Below are 24,146 nucleotides of genomic sequence, written 5' to 3' on the forward strand. Positions count from 1 at the left end.
AATGGTGTTGCAAACGCGTATGGTGGCTTGGACAAGCGGCAGGAGAGGGGATATGCACCAGGACTCCTTCAACAAAGCAGAGTGAACTGCACTGTATCATACAGGTGTGTGAGTAGGTCTATTAAGTTGGGGATTTTGAGTGAGTTTATTTTTTTTGGGGGGGTGTACAAAATGAGTTATTGCACTTAATGTTGGTTAGCTGTTCAGCAGTTTTGTGCCATCTTTGTATGGTAATTTTTATGTAAGAGAGTCCTTTGCACTGTAAAAAAAAAAAAAAAAAACAGCGTAGCCTATGTGGTTATTGTTATTATTATTGCTTTAAACCCTTTGTCTCAGAGTGGATCTTATATACATGCATTAATGGAATATATTAAGATACTGTAATGTACATTGGGTTGAGTAAAAAAAAAAGAGAAAAACATGCACATATTTTATCCTTATTTATAATGCAATTTTTTTGTCATATTTGGTTAGGAAGTGCGCGGTCCTATGTGACCTGGTCCTGATAGCGCCGATGTGTGATGCCTTCATCATTTAGGTTGCCCTTAAGGTATACTATACTTCTGTAATGGATAACATTTTGGGAAATCTGTGACAAATAATTGCCTGGTCCACTTATATCATGATACCTGTAGGTGGTACTAGAGAGCAGCAAGGCCACAACAATCAGGCTCATAGAACCTACTATTATAAAGTGCATTTCAATTGATTAGGGCATGGGTGGGGAACCTTTTTCCTTTCAGCAGCCATTTCTGTTTTTATTAATTCTCTTCCGAAGGTTTTACCAAATTTGAAATAATATTTAGCGATGGTTGTGGTTTTTGTAGGTCTTAGTCATTTTGATAAACGACTAAGATTTGATTTGTTTCTAGAATTGCATGGCAGGCTGGAGCAAATGGTCTCATTGGCTGTGTAAGGCTCACGGGCCTTAGGTTCCCCATCCCTGCATTAGGGGATACAATAAAAAAAAAATGGACACAAATAATAGGGGAGCACTTAGAATTTGATTTACACTTACATTATCATATTCTGTATAAGCTTTCTTTAAAACAAGAATCTTGTGTGTGTGTGTGTGTGACAGCAGTTGCTGCCTTTAGTCATCCTCATGTTGCAGCTGTGTGGGAGGTGGTCTCTTGTCCTCACATCTGGACTATGTTACCAACTTCCTGTCGCAGCATCTGCTCTGCCCCCACCTCGCAAAAGCTTCAATCCAACCTGATAGTCCACAGAAAGCCTTGAGGTGTCTCTACAATGGTTAGTGAGTTTGTGTATGCTTAGAGGTGCAGACGCGACATGTTATGATGTCATTTAGTTGACAGGATCAAAGAAACACATCTGTACCGATGAAATAACGTTGTGTGTTATCCAGTCAGGATGACTCATTATTCGTGACCAGAACATAAGAGTAACTCTGGCGGCTTTATTGCATACAGCTGAGGTGCAGACACACGCGCACACACACACACACACACACACACGCACACGGTCAATAAATCTTGGAGAGGCTTTGTGTGAGAGGAGATGCCAGATTTGTTTCTCTCAAAACAAAGACGAGGCTTTCCTTTGAAAGATGGCAAGAGTCCTAAGTATTTCAATGTGCACAGTATTTGTAAGTTTGTTTGGGACCTCAGACTCATTCACATATTGCCATATACAATCGTGCTAAAAAAAATATTGACACCCCTGGGCTGCCAATATTTTGAGCATGACTATATTGTCTATTATATATATCCATCCATCAATTTTCTGAGCCGCTTATCCTCACAAGGGTCGCGGGCGTGCTGGAGCTTATCCCAGCTATCTTCGGGCAGGAGGAGGGCTACACCCTGAACTGTTCTCCAAACAATCGCAGGGCACACATAAACAAACAACCATTTGCACTCACATTCACACCTACGGGCAATTTAGAGTCTTCAATTAATCTACCAGACGTTTTTGGGATGTGGGAGGAAACCGGAGTGCCCGGAGAAAACCCACGCAGGCACGGGGAGAACATGCAAACTCCACACAGGCGGGGCCGGGATTTGAACCCCGGTCCTTAGAACTGTGAGGCAGACGCTCAAACCAGTCAATCACCGTGCCGCCCTATTATATAAATTTGTCCAAAAAAAAAAAAACTGTCACTATTCTGGGATTTTGGAAAGAGAAATAATTTTGTTGATCCTTGATGTGAAAAAGGAAAAGGTTAGTCTCATTTCATGTCAGACAGTCAAGAAAAAAAAAACAGTGTTTTTACAGTCGTGCTTTGACCATGACCGTAAAAGTCCGATTTTAAGTACAGGTGGGTCTTACCTGTTACCAATGTAATAATTTAATAGAGAGATGAACTACACATTGCAAAACATTGGGTGACTAAGATGATGAGTTTCTATTCATTACATTGTAAGAAACAGATGTTTTTCTCTTATCAGTAAAGGGTTTGCCTTCCCCCCTCCCCAATTGTTTTTAGAAACATTGTGCTGTGAAAGCAGATGTGCACAAGTAACTGCATGAATTGCTTACTCACAATTACATTCTATTAAACTTGAAAACTAATATTGGTTGAGGAATGCTCTTTCTTGGAAAGACATAGGCAGTGGTTCCCAGGGACAATCCTGGACACCTCCTAGGAATAGCACATCACACAACCTGTGATCTTTACGATCTGCTCCCTCAAGTCAAACAGGATGGAGCACATCTGCATATAGTCCACCTTTAACGGTTATATGTTGTGACCACGTTCCCTTACTGTACAACTTGGGAGCTTTGACTGTATATAAAACATTAATTGTACAATGGGAACAGGTATTAATGTCTGTAATGTTAATGGTAAATGCTGTAGGTATGATTGTGAATGTTTTAAAGCCATTGCGAACAATATTAACCACATTTTCCCATGTATCCATCTACAAATAATTCACTTTATAAACAAAATTAAAAGTCAAAATGATCACACATGTAAGATACCAAAGCTGCTTTTTTTTATGCTGCGTTACATTTTCCTGATGGTCAGAGGGTCACTTATGATATCTCACTGCCAAGTAGCATACTACTCACTTACTGAATACATATTTTTCAGGTATCTGTACTTTACTTGATGACACAATGTAAAATTGACATAAATGGAGAGTAAAGTAAAGTCCACTGCGGTTGAGCTCTTGATCGATTGATTGATTTCTTGGGGCCCTATAAGGCAGGGAAAAAAAAAAAACAGGGACAGCAACAACATGGAGGAATGTGAACCAGGGAGCATTTACAAAGCTGATGCAACAGATTTGGAGATGCAATATATTCCTCATCCATGGCCTTCTGTTATTGACTCAAAGAATGATTCGTGGTGAATGTGTTTTGTGCCAGTCTAACAACCACCAGTTTCTGCCGTTCAAAAATTCCTCATCTAATTGGAAAAACACATAAAGGTAAGGTGTATGTTTTTCAGTTGTTATCATTACCGAATTTATCTTTTTTTTTTTTGTTGGTTCACAATATGAACACATTGTTTTGGTAGCATAAAATACTGACCCAATGCTACCTGACACACACACTTTTAACCCTGTGCCCCCCCCCCCCCCGACAATTCGGTTTCAGGATGGAAAAGTTTGATCGATATACCCTAAATGTCATTCTTTCAGCCTTACGTTTGATGACTTTTCCTAAAGTGACACAAAATAAACAGAAATTAAATGTTTAAAAATGTAATTATTTTGCACAAGTGCTTAACAGTTCATGTACACTGAGACTCTTCTGGTTCAAATTTGACCCATGTCTACTAAAATTGATTTTAGATTTACCATTGTGTTTTAAGTGAAGGAAAATGTGAGAATTTAAACTGAAATTGTATAGCCCATGCCCTAAATATGTCTATTACTTATGGGACCATGGTAACATTGTTCAAGAGGGAGCTTAAACAAGCCCAAAAACTGTCTGTCTGTGTTCTCATCACATTTGCACAGGTTCCTGAAGAAACATGCTGTTCTTCCATTTTGTTTGTCTTTGAAGGGTCAAAAGTGTAAAACAGCGTAAGAATGATCATACATATTATAACGTAAGGAGCAGAAGTCATACAGTGATCAGAGGGTATGTATTGAGTTGTATCAATCGATTCAATCAAGAGATATAAAAAGGCGTCATAAACTTAAGATACCTGAGTTGACATTTCAGTGACTGAGGTTGATTGTAAATGTTTTTAATCAAAAAAATGGTGGTGCAAAAAATACACTTTTTCTGCTGTCTAAAATGTTGATAAATTAATCATCCATTTATGACAACCAAGCTATGAATACATTTGCAAAACATGAAGTTCAGAATTTGATATAGACTATTATGAGGATATTGACCCAGAGGCGTTTCTAACCTATTTTTGGGGGTGCCCCTAAAATGAATCCCAGCACACAAAATTTGAGAGCTCCAAAAATGTTTCACTGTTTCACAACCGCGACCCGAGTGAGGAGAACCGGTTCAGAAAATGGCTGGATGGATATTAAAAGCAGCTCTCAAGAAACTTAGCTTAGCCTTTAGCATAAAATGGAGGCGCCGAGTTCAAACTGTAGCTGCGCCGACCCCCCCCCCCCCCCCCCCCCCTCCCAATAGACGTCCCTCCAACGCACTCAAGTCCCCACTCCAGGAGGTGAAGATTGAGAGGGATTTGCCTCGAACGAGGGAGAGGGAAAAAGTTCCGTGAAAGCAGATAGAGAAGTGGGAGAGGACAAGGGAGAGCCTTTCCAGACACACACACACAGAGAGAGAGAGAGAGAGAGAGAGAGAGAGAGAGCGAGCGAGAGAGAGAGAGAAGAGAGAGAGAGAGTTGGACCGGCTCGTCCCAAGCGGAGCCCGAACCTCTTTCTCCACTTCCACGGCTAACTCAACTCACGAAATAGCTAGCGGTAACTCTCCTAAACAACCTCTTCTGGACAATTTACACGGGACGGGGAAACGATGACGGTGCCGTGTTGTCTTGTTTGTTTGTTCTTTTTAAAAGAGAGAGAAGCCCAAGAATAAGTTAGGAAAATCCGGTTTTCCCTGCTCCATTACCGCCGCTTTTGTGTTTGTAAATGGTGGAGCAAGTTGTCTGCTGACAGCACCAATTGTCCCGCACAATAGAACGTTCCAAGCTGCTGGCTCCCTCGGTAAGTTTTCCTTCATCCTTTTAACATTTTGCGCCACACGCTTCCATTTTTGAGTTGTCCACGCGTTGTGTTTGTCACACTGTATTGCTTTGTTTTGCGGACTCGTAGTGAGTGGACATATGGTGTCATGAAACAACAGCGCTATACATAATGGTGATGATCACTGATTCAAATGCCCCTCCACGTTTAAGGATGATGTGTCAGCCATTGAACACACAAAGTCATCATGAAATAAAGACTTTCATGGAGTGTTACTATTGAATTAAACATCACCAGTGGTTTCATGAGATTTTTGTGTCAACAATGGTTTCATTTGTGTTGATATTTGTAAAGCGTTCCGTTACAGCAACAGGCTGTTGGACAAATTTGAACATAATCTGAAATTAGGTTTGGACAAGACCCCCAATACTCTTGAATTTGCAGTCAACAGTGTGATAACACAGGAAATGGTCACATTACATATGTTGTTTTATTTGTATTGTTTTCAAATGGTCATTTACAGTAAACCATCTGCAGTATGCTATAAAATAACTGTCTTGTCTGGTTCATGAAGTTCAACTCTATTTAAAAGACACAATTTTAGGTTTGCACATTCTACGCAAACCATAAATACATTCTTCACTTCACAAGGCCAACGTTTCTCCTTGTGGCCTACATGGCATACCGGGTGTTCGAGCCCTGCGGTTGTGTTCTGTGATCTAGGGTGGGAGTGCCTCTTGGTTTTTGGGCAGTCAGATGACAGCCTACGGGTCCTGTCTTTACCAGGGATTTGAAGGCTGTAGTTACAACCCCCCCCCCTTGAGTGTATGCTGCCATCTCTATCTATGTGACCTAGTCTGTCAGCCCGAACCAGATGGTTTTGCCCCTTTGGAAAGGCAGAGAGGAAATCCTTCCCTGCTTTGGGCTAAAAGAGAAGGCAGGAAAAGAGACAAGACGACAAGTCAGACTGAACAAGTCTCAACTTGTGTTTTGTTTATGGATATAGAATAGGCTGTTCGTCATCAAGGGTTAAATGAGTGATATGATGTTCAAGACAACCTTCAGGAGGGTTTGTGGGAAGAATCTGCTCAATAGAAAGTGACTGATTCGCATGGAAACTTTTTGTTATTAATATGTCGGAAATGTCCTATCACCTTTAAACACAACTTAATACCAGCCCACTGTATTTGCTTCAAGCTGTTTATTGCCACTCCCATTGTATTTACAACAGAACCATAGCTTTGCCTTAAAGTCTCTATAGCTTAATGCTAACCATCACCTAACACCATAGACAGGCTAACTAATTGCGTCAGTGTTGCAGATTTATAACCTTTTAAACAAGAGCTTTGTTGAACACAAACGGTGAAGCAACACATGGAGACAGATAAAATAAAAATTCTCACAGCCATATATTATTTATCCTTTGCACACACAAAAAAGACTTACTGCCGTTTACTGACTCAGTCTTGAAACTCTTCTTTGTATGGTTCGTGTATTATAATGACCCCAGTGGGCCAAGCCGTGTACAGTAGAAGGGACAGCACAATTTCTATTGATTGAAACAAAAATGTGGCAAAAAACTTTCATTCTATTTAATTATGTCATTATGTTTACATATTATATACAGAGACATTCTCATGAACAAACATTACGAAAATGTTGTGTATGGGAGGCTTGAACAAATTAATGGAATTTACAGTCATTTCAATGGGGAAAGATGATTTGCGATGATTTGTGTTACGAGTGTTTTGATTTAGTTGAGTTTGTCACAGAAAAAAAATAAGCTCATATCTCAAGGCAGCCCTGTATTTTATATGGTAGTTGGATGAGTTTTGTATGAAAGTCCGTGATCTCATCACCTTTGGGATGAACTACAACCGAGATGACGAGGCAGCAGGCTCTCAAAAATATTCTTCTAGGTTAATGAACCTTCCAAAATGTTGTACATGATGTGGCCAACTCCATAATTCATTTCATGTTCAGTGTCTGTACTATAAGTATTGTTGTGATGGCCAGGTGTCCCAATTCTTTAGTTCTTAAAAGTGTTATGTTACTGACTTTTTATTTAGTTCTACAGCGTAAGGCTACGACAAACCTTTCTTTGTCTCATTACGTGACAAAAACTAACACTTCTAAAAACTGATTTAGTGGGAATCGTACATGATAAGAAGCATTTGCGATCCCTTGTTTTACACTAGCTGTACTATCAGAGGGCACATGTCAAGTCAAAATAATTAGTAGAACAGTACATGTACAAGTCTTCGGAACAAAGAATAAACTGCGAAGCTCAAGTCTTGTCTGTCCTTTTAAAGGGACACAGACTTCATTTAAGATTACAAAATAATTGCAGTTTGACAGTAACACTGCTGAATAATGACGTTAAATGTGAATTAAACCACAGAGGTGCTGAGGGATTGCTGCGGACTGCAGTTCTTGGAGTGCTTGCTCAGGCTGACTAGTTTTGTCCAGGTGGTGAGCACATGGGCACATCTCAGCGAGGGAACTCCGAGCTTGTTTTTATGAAGACCAGCATTGAAGAAGAAGAAAAATGGTGTAATCTGCTGAAGCTAAAATTCAAAATGGATTTTCCTCCTCCTCTGTGTCCCTTCTGGTTTACTGGGAGTAACTGAGATGGGTAATTCAATAATAATCATAGTCAATAATAGTAATTCAATGCATTTAGTCACAGTTTATATTTAAGGGTATGTTTACATGAGAATGTATTTCCATTCATTTTTTTTTTTAACTCTTACCGACAGACAACACTGTAATAAGATTGTCAGGCAGTAGTAGATTTGTCAACTTTACTACTTCAAAATGACGATTAGAGCATGACGTTGGGTAGTCGCTAATCACGTTTTTGGTTTGAAGAGGAGGCAGAGCAACAGATGAGGGCACTGACTAAAATAGTCCATCGTCATTATTGATTTAAATTGTCATCTATTTATTAATTCACAGCTTTGGTAAGTGAGTGAGAGCCAGGAAAAGGGAAAAAGCCAGACTCGAGCACGATTTTGGGCTGCATTATCAAAGTGGAAGGAGAGCGGAAAATTATTCCACTGCACGCGACGAGGTCCCTGATTATTTGCAAACACCGAATATTCCAACCCTGCAGAACCCACTGCTGTGGTGAGCCCAGAACGAGGATGGGTTTCCCTGTTTGGCCAAGTTGTGCAAATGTTATCTGCTCTCCCAGCGGGAAGCACACCCAGCTGAAAATACCATCACGCCACATCAGGCGAGCCTTCACCCAGCCCAAGTGGATGCTCTTGTGTTCTAATGTAGTGGTACTCAACCACCGGTCTACGGACCGTTCCTGCGCAGCAGGCCATTTGGTAACCGGCTGTACAAATAGACTGATTTTTTTTTTTTTTGCAGACCGGGAGATGGGTCAAACCCCACCCCACCCTGACATTGATTGGGTTTCAATGGGGACAGTCGGTCGACCCAATCCCGATCGGGTCGAACCTTCCGATCGGGAAACTTCGTCACCACTGACCAATCTCCTGTCGACGAATGCTTGCCGTTCTGCGAAAAACCATACTTGCATGAACCAGTGTGTGGCGGAAAAAAGGTTGGGGAAAACTGTTCTAACATGTATGTTCTGTGAAAATTCAGTGTATAAACTGTCCATTGTCAGTGACTATAGATTATTGCCAAGCATTCACTACTCCTGCGATTTTTTTAAATTACAATACTGAAAAAATATAAATCAGTGACTTTCATCACATTAGTGTCGACAAAAAAAAAAAATCTGTTGTTGATGGAAGCACTAAGTCTGTGCACCAACTCCTTTGTCTGCATATATTTTATGTGAAAGAACAGTTGAGTAAGTAAAGTGACTCAACTGAATAATAGCGGTGTCGTAAATTTAGACATGTAAGCACAAATTCTACTACAGTCATGTTTCCACTATTACGGTGTTAACTTTGAAGTACTTATGTACGAACTGTATGTCCAGATTGAACACTTAACACATGCAAATGTCCTTTGTTTTCACAGACTACAACCTTTAGTGTTCACATGGAAACAATAATATTGTTGTGTTGCCAAAAACAAATCCACTTTGAGACCACCTTTCAAAAGCTCACTTTCAGTCTCCATTATCATGTAAACAAAGGGCCTAAAATGTCACCATTAATCAGAAGAAGTAAAAAAATCATTCAGTTTCATTTTGTAAATGGCCCAATATTCTAATCTATTACCAACAACATACATACATGAGTGTGGGCATGTATGTCTAAAATAGTTGAGAACCACATATAACACGTCATGTCCAAACATCCATCCAAGACTACTTTTAGTACTGTAAACACTGATTATACCTGTCATGGTAGGGATTTGGGGGAGTGGATTGAAGCAAACCCGCCACATCTATATTTTCATTACCTTCCTATGATATATTGGATGGAAATACTGTAAGTGACTTAGCAGACACCTTCTGTCTGAGCATGCTCATTTTGGGAGCTGTTGTGTTTATAGAGGAACACTTAAAACTACTACTACTACTGTACATATTGGCGGAGATGCAAAAAAAATAAGGTAACAGGAAACTAAAATTGATTGCAACAAGTTGCAAATTTGAATAAATATATTCTTGTTCCATTACATTTGAATCTGCATTTGACAGGTTTGTCTCACAACCCCCCACCCCCCAAAAAACGTTTTCCCAAGAAAAACACTTATGTTGGGATTGTAGGTTATACTGTATACTTTTCCCTTTGTGCTCCCTTTGGAGCTGTAATTTTTTAGTATTGCAGTTAAAGAGACAGAATTGAAAGGTTTTGTGTTGGTTGGGAAAATGTGTTACTGTCTTTTCAACTGGTAACTCTCAAATTATTGGCTACTGCTGACATACTGTACAGTATTTTTGCTTTGAAAACACCTTTCATACTGGCGAGCTGCTAGAGCTTACTACACTTTAATAACATTTATATATTGGTTCATTTCCAACCTGTAATCTAAACTTTCTCACACATACTGTTTTAGAGCCATACCCGGCATTAGATAGATCATCTCCACCGCTAACAGTGTTTCGACATGCCCCGCCTTAATTCATAAGCCGCTTTCACACTGCCTTTGCGGCAAATTGGCATATCATAGTTAAAACCATAGATCTGGCATTTATTCGCTTGTCCCTTTCAGTCAGAACTGGCTGAAGCGGGACAACATCGTTGTGTCAGAAGTGTGCGTTCACGTGGCTGTTACAGCTTGACTTGCACTCCAGTGTATACTTTTTGTTGAAAGCAACAATACTGCTTCAGTGCAACACGGAGTCAGAACCTAACGGAGGGAATTTCCCTTCTTACTCTAAATGTGAGAGTGTTAATATGTGATGCATATTTCTGAGCTACATTACAAGTATGCGCTGAAGACATGTGACTGCCCTCTTAACGGTCCTCTTTGTGTTTCTGGTTTCATGCTTCTTAAAGTACAGAGTACTCTGTCTTTTGTTGAAGGGCTTCTATTGTTTGGACTGAAGTCGGGCAGGCTTTAATTAGGTGAGATTAAATGTACTGTATGTGTCTGTTTAAGGAGGAGTAGCACTGGGAATAGTGCATGTGATTATTGCAAACCTAAAGTGTGCTTTCCTACTCGCCCCCATTGGTCAGTTTTAATTGAACTCCAGTTAAACTAGTTTTCAGTTTTGATGTGGTTTGTGTTGTCAGTTGTGAATACAGTAACTTCAACCAGGGTGTGGACCAATTACATTGCGGTACCAAGGTACTCTGGTCTAGTTAAACTTCAATCCAAAACAATGACTCTGCTTTGTCTGTTAACTTTGGTATGCCTGCAAACGTACCTGACAGGTAATGTGTAAAAAGATGAGACCAGTGACATTCTGAACACCTCTTCAATTTAGGAAGGAAACATAACGTGGCGCCAGAGGCGATGGAAGTTTACATATCCATCAACTGACCCCCAGAGAGCGTAAACCATTGGTGTGAAGCACCCTTTTTTTATCACCTTACCTTCAATTATGCTGTGTGGAAATTGTTTCTTCACATTGTTGAAAAGTAAATTCATATAAACATCGATTTGGAAAAGATAGTTTTGTCCTGAATGTAGACATTAGTAAAAGATCTACTGCTAGGAGTTGAACAGCTGATGACCAAAGAAAGACCATGTGTCACTGAGGGGAAACAGCTGAACGAAGACCAAACAGAAGAGAATAACTGACATTTTTGTCATGTAAAAATCGACAAGCAATTAAACTGCATCAGGATTAATCGAATCAATCAAAGGTTACAGTGTATATTTGGAGTCCAAGTCAAGCTACCAATTTATGGTTCTATATCAGAATCAGAAACATTGTGGAAAAATATGTCCTCTAGCACTTAGAGCAGACTATCTGACAAATGTATTCTCCCAGTTGGCAGCATGGAGTTTGACATGTCACCTATGAGCGTTAAGAGTCTGGAAAAATGTTTTGCTCATGATATAAATTGGATCAGGAAACTAACACGAATAGAATTGCAACACGGTAACACCCTGCAGGACCAACCTCGGTCGTGTCTGCTGGATCACTTTGTGACCTGTTTCTCTTTCGATTCGCAAGCGATCCGGAGAGATTATTTTCGTCATGTTTTAAGACAGTGGCAAATGTGCAAAGTTCTGTTCTGATTCTCGCTTCCATATTTTCTAACCGAGTGTGCTCATGTTCCTAGCAGCATAAAGTCTTCCACGTTAGTGTCTACTGATATGAAATGTCAGTGTTGATGATCCAAAAGCTTGGCTGGTGTCTGTGCTCAATGTCACAAAAACAATGGTAAGCCCCTGTTGAAAGCTGATGTTCCACTTCCTCATCAGGTCCTTTCTCTTCACCAAAGCAGGAAGCTCGGTTTGGGGCCCATATGATGCCTTGCTCAATAATCCTCCAGATTCAAAGCAGATGTTAATGGGAGGATGCGCAATCATTTATTTGTATTTAGCCATCTTTTTATCCTCTGCTCAGTATGGAAACCCCATTTTAAACCCACCGATGACTGCATTTTCTCTACGGCTCCTATCGTCGAGACAATTTTTTGGCTTGAGGACATGTTCAATAGAAGATGGCCTGATTTATGGCTGCAACTGCAGAGCACAGCTTGCATTCTTTGGTTGCTTCTCCTAGACAGCCAAATCATAATCTTATCTTCTCAGCTGGCCATGGCCATCAAGTCAGGGGGCAGACATTTTTCACTGACCATGCGTGTCCAACTCTTGATTAAACACACCCAAATTAGCTATGTGGGGAACTTGTAGACAGACCCGCCTCCTCAGCAGCTGAGCACTCAATTGTGCATTACTCAGCCCCCTGTTGTGTTTGTTCAACGGGTGTATCCTCCAAAGCAATGGTATGGGATCAATTTTAATGCTGTTCATTACTGGTATTAACTGCCAATCCACATCTACTGTAAACTAGAAATACACGGTTTCCTTGTTTTAGTACGGCTGCGAGGTAACTAGAATGCATACGTAAGTTACTAACCTACACTAACGCTACGGTCATAATTGTAGTAAATATTTGGATGAAAAACACCAATAGGCCATGAATATAAACCAATCAAGTGGGAAAACAGTACAGCGGTAACTGAGTGAAATTTGAACCCACGCTGTCTCAGTCATGTGAGTGAACTACTTAACAACTGACAGTCTTCTTCTTTTCCTTTCGGCTTGTCCCGTTAGGGGTCGCCACAGCGCGTCATCCTTTTCCATGTGTCAATTTAGGTTTCCTTCCATGTTAACAACTGACAGTACATTTTTTAAATGTCTGAAAATTTACCGTTTTACAATCCATCCATCCATGCATTTTCTGTACCGCTTATCCTAATGAGGATCGTGGTTGAGCTGAAGCCGATCCCAGTTGGCTTTGGGCGAGAGGCGTGGTACATCCTGGACTGGTTCCCAACCAATCTCATGGAACATGTAGACAAACAACCACTCCCTTTCTAACCAAAGGGCAAAGTGTATTCGATTGCCTTAATAATTGTGTTTTTGGAATAGGGTTGGAAGACCCAAGGACTAGGAGAACATGCCACAGCCTGGATTCGAACCCTCAACCTTCAAACTGTGGGACAGCTGTGCTAACCATAAGCTCACTCTGCCACCCACTATTTTACAAAGAGATATTCAATTATATTTCGATAACTTAGTTATTCACTTTCATTCCTGAACAGAAATTATGTTTTCGTGATTGAATGTCATCCTTGATGACTTACCACACAGAGAAGCCCAGTGAGCTGGCTAAAATCTGGATCTAAAAAGGTTCAGTCAGAAATGCTTAATTCCTGTTCAAGATGGTTTAAAAGTCCAGCGCTAACAGAAAATGAAATGACAGTCGGCCTTAAAGCACTATATGCTCCCTTTAAGAACGTGTTACGCACTGCACATACACCTCAAATTGAATTTGTTCAACTTAGTCATCAGGTTCCAGATAGCCGACTTTCATGCAGATGATGTAGGCTCAGTTCCCAGTGCCTGTTTGGCCAGTGGTTCTGTCCGGACTCCGGATTTAAGTTAGGTTAATTGAACCCTAAATTCCCTGTAGTAAAGTGAACGGTGAACACTTGTCTCTGTGTGATTGACTGACAATCTGTTCAGAGTGTGCAACGGCTCTCACCAAATGTCAACAAGGAAAGGCTGCAGCTCTCGTGACCTGCACAGAATAGATGTGAATAGATTGATGAAACTTTAGGGATCTCCCAAAAGAAAAAAAACAAAGGAAACAATTTCTAATTGGATATACAGTATATAAGAACGCTGTCATTATGAAGAGTTGTTCTTTATGTAGCACCCTCACAGAGCACGGAATCATTTTTGTCAACTTTAGTTGTAATGGATACCACATGCACCGTTATAAGGGAATAGAACCATGTGCTTTCTCCTAGGCAGTCGGTAAATTCATATTTCTCTGAATGGCTTTGGAAGTGTTATCTGTCACGTTATCTTGACGTTGCCGGTCTTATTCATTATTCTTATAGTGTGCTGTCTTCAGTTAATAGTTTCTATTCATTCTACTTAGATTTGGTTAACAACTTCAAATCGATGCTGTGTCTGAGTTTAACATTTCAAGTCAAAATGTGTTAATGATCTTTAACTCTTAAGCCTTGCTACATTAAAGGCAGCCTGATTTGTCTTCTAGCTGGACTACAGACTGTTTATCTTTTTGACACGTATTCAGTTAGTTGCCGGGTGACTTGAGCTGGAAGCATTGCTCGAGTTCCATCTCGAAGATTGATCATGTTGCTCGTCGTTAGTGCCTCATCCCATCGCTCAGTGGCCATCTGAAGGAAACACTTGGCTCCCATCTTAAAGCAAACAGGCGTTCTCCACTTGTATCCTTGGTGCTCCCAGCCGTCGTTATATGGGCCCCCGTTTCACGTGCATGGGTTCCTGCAAGTGCCACCAGAGGTCACAGAGTGGGCCTCAGGGTTTTTGTTTTGGCCCACAATGGCTCTATTCTCCAACAGCGGCGAGGTTCTCTAAAAGCTGCAAGACATTGGACACCATTGTGACTCAGAGTAACATGATGCAACCGCAAAGATGCATGGGAATGTCTGCGGGTGTTCATCTACACTTAATTACTTCTCGGATGGTTTTGGAATGCTCACACCAATAGTGTTACTTTAAGTAGTAAATTGACCGAGATATTCTAACAAAGTTAGCATTACACCAAAAATTGTATTTCTAAAGGATTTTATTAGTGTTGAATTCATTTGGTATTGGCAAGGTAGTCAATGACATCAGACTTAACAAGCATTACAAAGCCTCAATTCAATTCAACTCAACATCTTCTTTTATGACTTACTGGAAAGGCCTGATCTGAGGGGAAATTAAATGTTGTAAAGTTCACATCTGCCCATGCATGTACTAAGTATCATGTTCTGCTCAAGCTTACAGAAGACTGGACTTTTCACCTTCCTTTACACCATATAGACCAAGGGTCGGCAAACATTACATTTGATTTTTAAAGGAGACAGATGAGTAAGGGCATTCATAGATGAGGTTTAAAAAATATATATTTTTGTTGAAATGTGTATGTAAAATGTGTAAAATACAGGTATATTTCCAATAATAAAGTAATAATGAATTCTAATTTTTCTTCCATTATTTGTGATCAATGATAATTAATTGGCAAATTATTTGCAAAAAAGGTTATTTATTTGTACAAGTTATTTTACAATAAAGCAATTAACCAATTATTTGTTGAGAGAAAGGAACAAAAATACTTACTACTAATAAAAAATTAAATTAATGCCACAAATATTACAAGACTAGATAATAAATGCTCGGTAGGTAGGCTTGTAGTACGCTGCGGGCTGTATGTGGGACCAGTGATATAGACACTAGGCTCCTCAAATTCAATTCACATTTAATCCTAAATTAATCTGTCATTCCTACCTCCTATTTATTGTAGAAAAATATGAGCATGTCATCATGAATAGTCAAGAAACAGTCCAACAATCAAATACAAACGCAGGTGAAGTAAAGAGAGAGATCGCAGAATCTCTCTCAGACTATTCTGAACTCTTGTTCTTACTGTATGTTGTGTTTAGCTGAATGCTGCCCAGAGGAGTTGTAGGCCCAAGTTGTTCTTATTCAAGTCATAAATTAGTTGAGTGAATTAGTGGCCTGTGATTAACTGGCAACCAGTCCAGGGCAGATTTACCATGACTCTCACAGGAAAGTCAGCTGGGATAGACTCCATTTTACCCGCGACCCTAATGGAGACAAGTGTATTAGAAATTGGATGGATGGATAAACCAGCAGTGCGTCTGATAGTTCAGCCAAGGAGTGCGCTCCATTTTTTCTCAAAGGCCTCAAAATGCAATTAAATATACAAATAAATTTGACACAATTGACAGAATTTTCAACAATCAGTTAATCAGTGTATTGGTTATTACAGCTCTGCCTGGTTTCCATCCATCCATTTTCTGGGCCGTTTCTCAATCACGCGGGTCGCGGGCATGACGGAGGATATCCCAGCTATCATCGGGGAGGAGGCGGGGTACACCCTGAACTGGTTGCCAGCCAATCGCAGGGCACATACAAACAAACAACCATTCGCACTCACATTCACACATACGGGCAATTTAGAGTTATCAATTAACCTACTATGCATGTTTTTGTGGGAGGAAACCCGGAGTGCCCGGAGAAAACCCGGGCACATGCAAACATGCAAACTCCAAACAGGCGGGGCCGGGGATTGAACCCCAGTCCTCAGAACTGTGGGGCAGACACTCTAACCAGTCGTCCACCGTTCCACTGCTTTGTTTCAAAAGTCAAATCTAACTTATCTGATTTTATTAGAGAGGTACACTAATGATCCAACATTCTGCTTTGAATATGTTCACATTTATTTTCTCAAGTTTGGTGTAGTGGAGCTCATTAATGAAGTACTGTAGAATCAAGCACGTTTATAATTGCTCTCCAGACTTCAGCAATCACGTGCATAGCCATGATGGAAATATTAAATTAAAATATTAATAATATAGAAATCAAAATCAGAAGAGAGAAACCAAAAAGTGCATGTGTGAGGAAAAGTTTCCGATGAGGCCTCATTTTTTCCATGTAAAGTCATTACCAGGAAACACATGAAGGTACGTGTTTTGTCTCAGACAAAACCTTAAACTGTCAATGTGGAATAATGCGCAGTGTAAGGGACATGTCTTGTCAAGAAGCAGTCTCGCAGATCTCACAGTGAAAGCCCTTAATAGTAAAAGCAGGGCCATATGCTCCTGTCCTGACAGATTTTTTTGTCTCTCGTAGAAAACTTGAGTCAATTGTAATCGGATCTCGTCTGTGGTGAGCTCATGTCGGATACTTGCCAGTGTTCCACCCATACAGCCGCGTGTGGCTCCTTCACATTTACCTTCTACAAGTCACAATCCGTTTAATAGTAGCAGCTTTAATGTGGCAGCAACCAAGAGATGCCTTCACCTTGTTATGTAAAAAGGAGGATTGAAGCAACACAGGAATAAGCAGTATGTATGCGTGTGTTTAAGTTTGTAATAAGCTTTTAAAGGAAATGCAAATCTATGAGAGTAAAATTGCATTTGTTGACGAGCCAATAAAGGTGTGTGCTTCACAACACCAAAGTCTTTTGCACTTAAAATTGTGTGAAAAAGTGTTTGAACAGGCACCACATACACTTAAATGTCCCGTATTTTACCAAACCAATTTTTTTCTACTATTTGAGATGTTATATTGACTCTATGGTGCTTCAGTAAACGTGAAATATGAATTAAAATCATCCACGCATTCCTGAGTTTCAGACGTTTTTCTGCTGAGGGGCCTGAAATCGGGTCAATGGAATTTCTCTAGCTTATCTACAGTATGTCACAAGCGAAGATCTCCGCCTACCTCTCCACCCCCGAGCCAACGCTGTCAAAATAACAAACACCTGTGCTCTCACAAGTGGGTCTTCTACACGGAGGCAACCAATCAGACGAAAGGTTGGCAGTCTTTGCCAAATATGGACAAAGTGGATACAAAACTGGGTCAAACAGAAGTAGCCTTCAGAGGGGCCTTTTCTGGATACTCGTATGACAAAGTGTTTTTTGAAATGAAATTGACACTTTTATATTAAGTCCATGTTAGAGAGTCACTCTATAAATAAATAGCCAAAATATGGGACCTTTAAAGTTGACACCAATGCTTGTGCCAACACAACACTTGGAGGTGTCCTGACTGGTCCACCAATATTATACACCAATAAAGCAACACGGTGTCTTGCTCCTCATTTTTTGAACAAAATTTAATGTCACTGAAAAGGCAGATAACAGTTTAATTGGAGGGGAGCTCATTATTGGAACATAATATGGAGTCATATACCGAGCATTTACACTGGCAGTTAAAATTATTCAATCCCCGTTGCAAATTATATTTATTTATGTGCTTGGAACTTTTTAATAAATAAATTGGTGGATGTTTGTTAGGTTCATTTTGGTTATATTCCCCTGTGCATTTCTTGGAACAGGCATCAAAATACGTTTTGTAAATAAAATATTATAGATGTTGAAGTAGTTATAATATATTATATATATATAATATGTATGTGCACACAATATTGATCGTAGTTGACATGAATAGTTTAGCATTCCTTGTGTTTGTGATGACTTTATTCATACGTACGATCAAACTTTTCTCTTCATAGCAAACAAAGCCGCTCAGATGGACCTGAGATAATGTCACCAGCCAGTCTACCTTGCGTCCTGGTCTTCTTCTGGACCATAAACACCAGAATGGCAGATCCCACCGGGCTAAGCTCCGAGTCGACGGGGGCCGGTATTGCCGAGGTCGACGCCTGTAGCTTGGAGATAGAAAGGAAGTATGACATCATCCCTGCTGTCATCTGCTCCATGTGTTGCCTCTTTGGCATCATCTACTGCTTCTTTGGTGAGAAAGAAACTCTTGTAGGCCCTCTGTTACACACATTCATGCTCGGGGTGGGAACCACACAGTACCCCACAACACTTATTGTAATGATATTTTGATAATAATGATAGTATAGTAAACCCCCACCTATTTCCCAATTCACCTTGTCATGTTTTTTTAATGCAACCTATCCTTAGCTATTCAATTAAAAGCTACTTTTTGTATATTTTTGTAACACACTGAAATGCCACAAGATGCCACTAATAGGAAAGTAGTACCGTATTTTTTGGACTATAAGTCGCAGTTTTTTTCATAGTTTGGCCAGGGGTGCGACTTATATGTGAAATTATTAAGACATTATTATATAATTTCACGTTATTTTCACACTGACAACCACAAGAGGGAGCTCTAGGCCCGTATCTGTACCTGCTACTTCTGCAATAAATTTCCCCCCAAAAATGCGATTTATATTCCAGTGCGACTTATATATGTTTTTTCTTATTTATTATGCATTTTTTGGCTGGCGCGACTTATAGTCCGGAGCAAATTATAGTCCGGAAAATACGGTAATTGGCCTCAACTTGAATTATTGTTGAATTGATACACCTTGATTGAGAATGAGTTTAGCCAGGGTTGTGAGTGGAAGTTTGAGTCTTCACCACATGTACATGTTTTAGGATCATAGTTTGTAGTAAATTTACTATTTCAAATATTAGTATAGCCATCCATTTTCGACAGCACTTGTCCTCATTATCTACTGGCCGGCATCGGCCTCGGTATCTACCCTGAACTTATTGCCAACCAACTGTAGAGCACTCACATTCATACCTAAAAACAATTTAGTCTTCAATTAACCTAAGAAGCAAGTTTTTGGAATGTGGTAGGAAGCCAAAGCACCTGCAGAAACGCCACGCAAGCACAGGGAGAATATGCAAACTCCACACAGGAAGGCAGAATTCCAGATTCAAACCCCAAACCTCAGAACTGTGAGGCGGATGTGCTAACCGCTACACTCTTCCGTCTCATTGCACCCTATAATAATATCATATCAGGTCCTCCCTTAAAAATGTCTCTATAATAGGAGGCAAATATGACTTTTTAAGTTGGCTGAGGCCATGTTCTTCAGTCATCAAAGTGTCCGAGACTGAATCAACAGCACCTCTACTCGTTGCAGCTAAGATGTCCTTCAAGACACAATTCATCAACAATCATTTTACACCATTGAAAGAATTTGTTACGATCTGTGAACGGAATCATTCCCTAATTTACTACATATGCAGCATTGACTGTACATGGAAGAAAATACAGAGATGGACATAATTTATAAAAGTCCAAATTGTCATAAAGCTCAGCTGCTCATAATTGGACGTTGGACAAGCACCATATTCAAATTTTATGTATCAGTACTGAACGATACAATACATTGTAATATCAACTCAGTGCCTCATGATTGCTTTTTGCGTCCTCTTGTAGGTTACCGCTGTTTCAAGGCGGTCATGTTCCTGTCCGGTCTGATGTTCGGCGCCGTTATCATCTTCCTGCTGTGCCACAAGGAGCACGTGCTGGACACCCAGCTCAGTGTGGAGGCCAGCGCCGGCATCGGCCTCGGTATCGGCCTGCTCTGCGGCCTGGTGACCATGCTGGTGCGTAGCGTGGGCCTCTTCATGACGGGCCTCCTGCTGGGCCTTCTGCTGGCTCTGGCCGCCCTGCTGCTGACTCAGCAGTTCTACACTCCCACCACGGTGTGGGTGCCCCTGGGTGCGCTGCTGGGATCGGGCATGCTGTTCGCCGTTCTGACGCTGCAATGGCAAAAGCTCTTCACCGTCCTCTCCACGGCCGTGTTCGGCGCCGCCATCATGACGGTGTGCGCCGACTACTTTGTGGAGATGCTAGCTTTGGCCACACACGTGTACGGGTGCCTGCGCCTCTCGCCGGGCCCGCCTCTCTGCTGGTACAGCTGGGTAATTCTGGGCATCTGGCCCGCGCTCAGCCTCATCGGAGTCCTGGTCCAGTGGAAACTGACGGATGGCAGCTTCTCCCACACAGAGGGTAAGGATGAAATAGCGTGACTACTGCTGTGGGACCGGTGCACATGACTTACAATGAACCGATGCTAACATTTTCCCTCTCCCCCTAGTGGTTTTAAGTCGGCGGCAGAGGAGAGTGCAGCTGATGCGCATTAGAGAGAAGGACACCAGGAAGCGACAGCAGGCAGGTGGGCAGGAAGGCACGTACCGCCGTAAAGCCACCCCAGTGAAACGTTACGCTGGGGACCTTCTGGCACCGGTCAGTGTCACCCAACATGGCGTGTGCTGTGGTTACTGTCTCTCTATTTCACAACTTCACCTCAATCCTTGATTTTCTTCATTTCGTAATTAAGTATAGTGGACCCTCATAACTCAATTTCAAATAGTTCTAGAAGGCTGCTTGGGGATTATCTGATAATATCCCCAAAGGAAATCATGAAAATTCAATAAATTTTTCGTGTGGTCAAGCCTCTGCCATCATTAACTATGAATAATAAATAAGTATTTTAAGTGACATGTTATCATAGATAATTGTCATTACAAAAATCCATTATACAAATTGTTGAACGTAAAACTAATCCTTCAGTGAGTACCTCTGTCAGAAATTAACTCCTATTTTAGTCATTTCATAGTCGTTTCCATTTTCTGCTTTGGCTGATCATCACCGATACCCATGTACTTTAAAAGACGATACACACTATGGCGGTGCATAATAATTGATTCATAAATGCACTTTTCCACATTTTTATGCACAACAGAGTTTCAATACTTTTTCTTTTATAGCTTTTAAAGAACTGAAAATAGTCATTAGTTGCATTGGAAGCATTAGGAGGCCATATTTACTGAAATCATAAGCTACTTCAAACAAAAACATCTTAACAGGTCAAGTTACATTTTGACATAAGAACGCTTATTTGATAGCAGCTTTGAAATTCTGACATCCATTGTGAATATTTGGAGAGTTACTGCTTGAATTTCTTTGGAGGATGTCAGTAAAGCTTCCTAGAGATGCTATTTGTATGTCAACTGCATCCCACCCTCATAAATCTTTTGCTTGAGGATGCTCCAAAGGTTCTCAACAGGGTTGAGGTCAGGGGAGAATGGGGGCCACAACATGACATTCGCCCCTTTTATGACCATAGCAGCAAAAGATGCAGAGGGATTCTTTGCAGAATGAGAATGGTCACTATAACCCTTGGATGGTCCAGATGGATGAATTAGTAGATAGTTGGTGGATGGCCACCAAGTCTCAACAAAGCTGCGAAATCAGCAAGGAGGCGGCGAATTCATGTTTTGGTCCAGATTCATGTAGACAGAGCTGGTCATACCTTTTAGGTCCCCTGAAGGTATAAAAATGACCACTGAAAAATATGCGGCTTCTGACCCACCATTGTCCTCCATCGTACAAAATCATCTTCATGCATGACAATGCACCAGCTCATGCTGCAAGGAATGCCGCTGCGTCCTTGGCTGCAATGTGCATAAAAGGAGAGAAACTCATGCGGTGGCCCCTGTCCTTCCAAGACCTTAACCCTGTTGAGAACCGGTGGAGCATCCTCAAGCATAAGATTTATGAGGGTGGGAGGCAGTTCACATCCAAAGAGTAGCTTTAGGTGGCTAGTCTGACATCTGCAAAGAAATTTCAGCAGAAACTCTTAAAAAAAAACAATAAGTTCAATGGATGTAAGATTTGTTAACCTGCTGTCAAATGAGGGTTCTAATGTTAAAATCTAACTTGGCCTGTGAAAATGTTTTTGATTGAATTAGCTTTTGATTTCAGTGAATGCCCACGAATGCTGCAAATTCAACATATGACTATTTTCAGTTAATTAAAATCTATAAAATCCTCTTTTGTGCGTAATAATTTGGAACAGTGTACTTTTAAGTTTTTTATATTTCAATATAATATATATATATATATATATATATATATATATATATATATATATATATATATATTTATATATATATATATACCATTGAGAGGTTTGTTCAAAAGCATTCCCAATTATGCTCTAACAGTTTATGGCTTGAAAATTATGCTGACCGCCATTTGCTTTGACTATTTCATAAAATCAGAGAAAAATATAACTTGGACAATAATTTGTAAGGCAGTGGATGAGTTACATCCACATAGACAGCTATCACCACCACCATACAACACAAGCATGGAAAAAGGAGTTCAGAACATTCAGATAGTCCCATCCCATTAACAATAAACATCCTCACAGTAGCCCATCCCTAATAAACACAACAACTAGATCTAGCCAGTTTTCTCACGCTTTTATAATTAAACTTTTGGATCATACTTTCTCTTGAAATGACTTATCATGGGCAGCACAGTGCCCTAGTGGTGAGCAAGTCTGCCTCACAATTGTGAGGTTCAGGATTCAAATCCCGGCTCGGCTCTGGGTAGAGTTTGCCCATTCTCCCTGTGCTTGCATGGGGTTTACTCCAGCTTCCCCCCACGTTCCAAAAACATGCATGTTAAGTTCACTGAAGACTAAATTGTCCATAGGTGTGAGTGTCTTTTAGTTAGGCTCCAGCTCCCCGTAACCCAAATGAAGACAAGTGCTTTAGAAAATGGATGGACGAATCATCTATCCGTTTGAGTTCCGTGGGTCCACTACACACTTTGTGTGTCTCTGGAACACAACAACGTCTTCAACCTCTCACTGTGTCTCTGCATGTTTCTCAGAGCTACCTTCAAAGTCTGCGGGACAGACAAATGGGCACCGGCACCTCCCTTAGCAGCCAGAGCACAGCCAACCACACCATGATCGACTTGGACTGTGACACTGGCTCCACAGTGCCCCTAACAGCTACGACCCCTGTCGTCAGGGTCTGAGCACCGTGACCGTTACTAAAAGAGAGGGGGGGGGGGGGGGGGGGGGGGGGGGGGGGCATTTTGGTTCTGTTCTGAAGAACCTGTGACAATGTTTTGTTGTTGATCTGTGTGTGAAAAGAGGATTACCAGTGGAGGAGGTTGCTGCTTTTTTTAAATTGGGAAAGGAGAACATTTAAAGCAACTACAACTGTGGTGCTTCTCAGAGGAACAAAACACTAACCACACAAGGTCCTCCATTTCCTCTCATCGTGTATTGAATACATAACAGAGCCTGAGGTGCATTTCTATCAGGTGGTACTGTACTTCAAAAGTTAGTCTCATTGTCATTAAGTGTTGCGTTGTTACTGTTTAACATTGAAGGATGTGTGATTTTCTTTTCTTTAGAAGCAGTGTGTCAGGGAGTGAAGTATGACTACAAGTATTTCAAAGTGAAGCAAAAACTAAATGTTACATGACAAGAGGTTTTGATTGTGTAAAAGCTTCTTTTTTGTTTTTGCATCACTCTGATTGATTTGCGTGAAATATTTTAGCCTTTGTGTTCTTGTCAAATGTTAAACATTATAATTTATTTGTCATGTAAACCAAGTACATGGTCGTGATGATTTAAAAAAATAAAATAAATTGGTAGCTGTTATTATCCATGTTGATTGACTTTAGGACCGACAATTCAATGTGTTTACTGAATCTGTTCATAAATGTTGATAGAAATGAATAAAATACACGTGTTTGATACTTATTAGTTCAATGAGTGCCATTGTTTTTGTTCTCTTTTTGGCTCTTAGCAACCAGAGCGTTCTCACGCAATAAAGAGGTCATTGGAAGGATTTC

General features: G+C 40.6%; 1 protein-coding gene across 3 annotated transcripts; it reads left to right on the forward strand.

The window, feature by feature from the left end:
* The first annotated feature begins 4,613 nt into the window (after positions 1-4,613).
* On the forward strand, positions 4,614-24,054 carry LOC133409194 (transmembrane protein 198-like). Of its 3 annotated transcripts, none has more exons than XM_061688886.1 (6): positions 4,614-5,105; positions 8,463-8,658; positions 18,223-18,464; positions 19,917-20,492; positions 20,581-20,729; positions 23,169-24,054. In XM_061688886.1, the coding sequence occupies exons 2-6, from the start codon at positions 8,471-8,473 to the stop codon at positions 23,316-23,318; spliced, it is 1,305 nt and encodes a 434-aa protein (XP_061544870.1). In that variant the 5' UTR covers positions 4,614-5,105; positions 8,463-8,470; the 3' UTR covers positions 23,319-24,054. The 3 variants fall into 3 exon arrangements, with proteins under 3 accessions (XP_061544870.1, XP_061544872.1, XP_061544873.1); XM_061688888.1 differs by having other exon boundaries at positions 20,581-20,658; positions 23,169-23,306; XM_061688889.1 differs by lacking the exon at positions 8,463-8,658.
* The last annotated feature ends 92 nt before the right edge of the window (positions 24,055-24,146 follow it).

This window comes from Phycodurus eques, chromosome 10 (genome assembly GCF_024500275.1).
Source record: "Phycodurus eques isolate BA_2022a chromosome 10, UOR_Pequ_1.1, whole genome shotgun sequence".
Classification (NCBI taxonomy): Eukaryota; Metazoa; Chordata; class Actinopteri; order Syngnathiformes; family Syngnathidae; genus Phycodurus; species Phycodurus eques.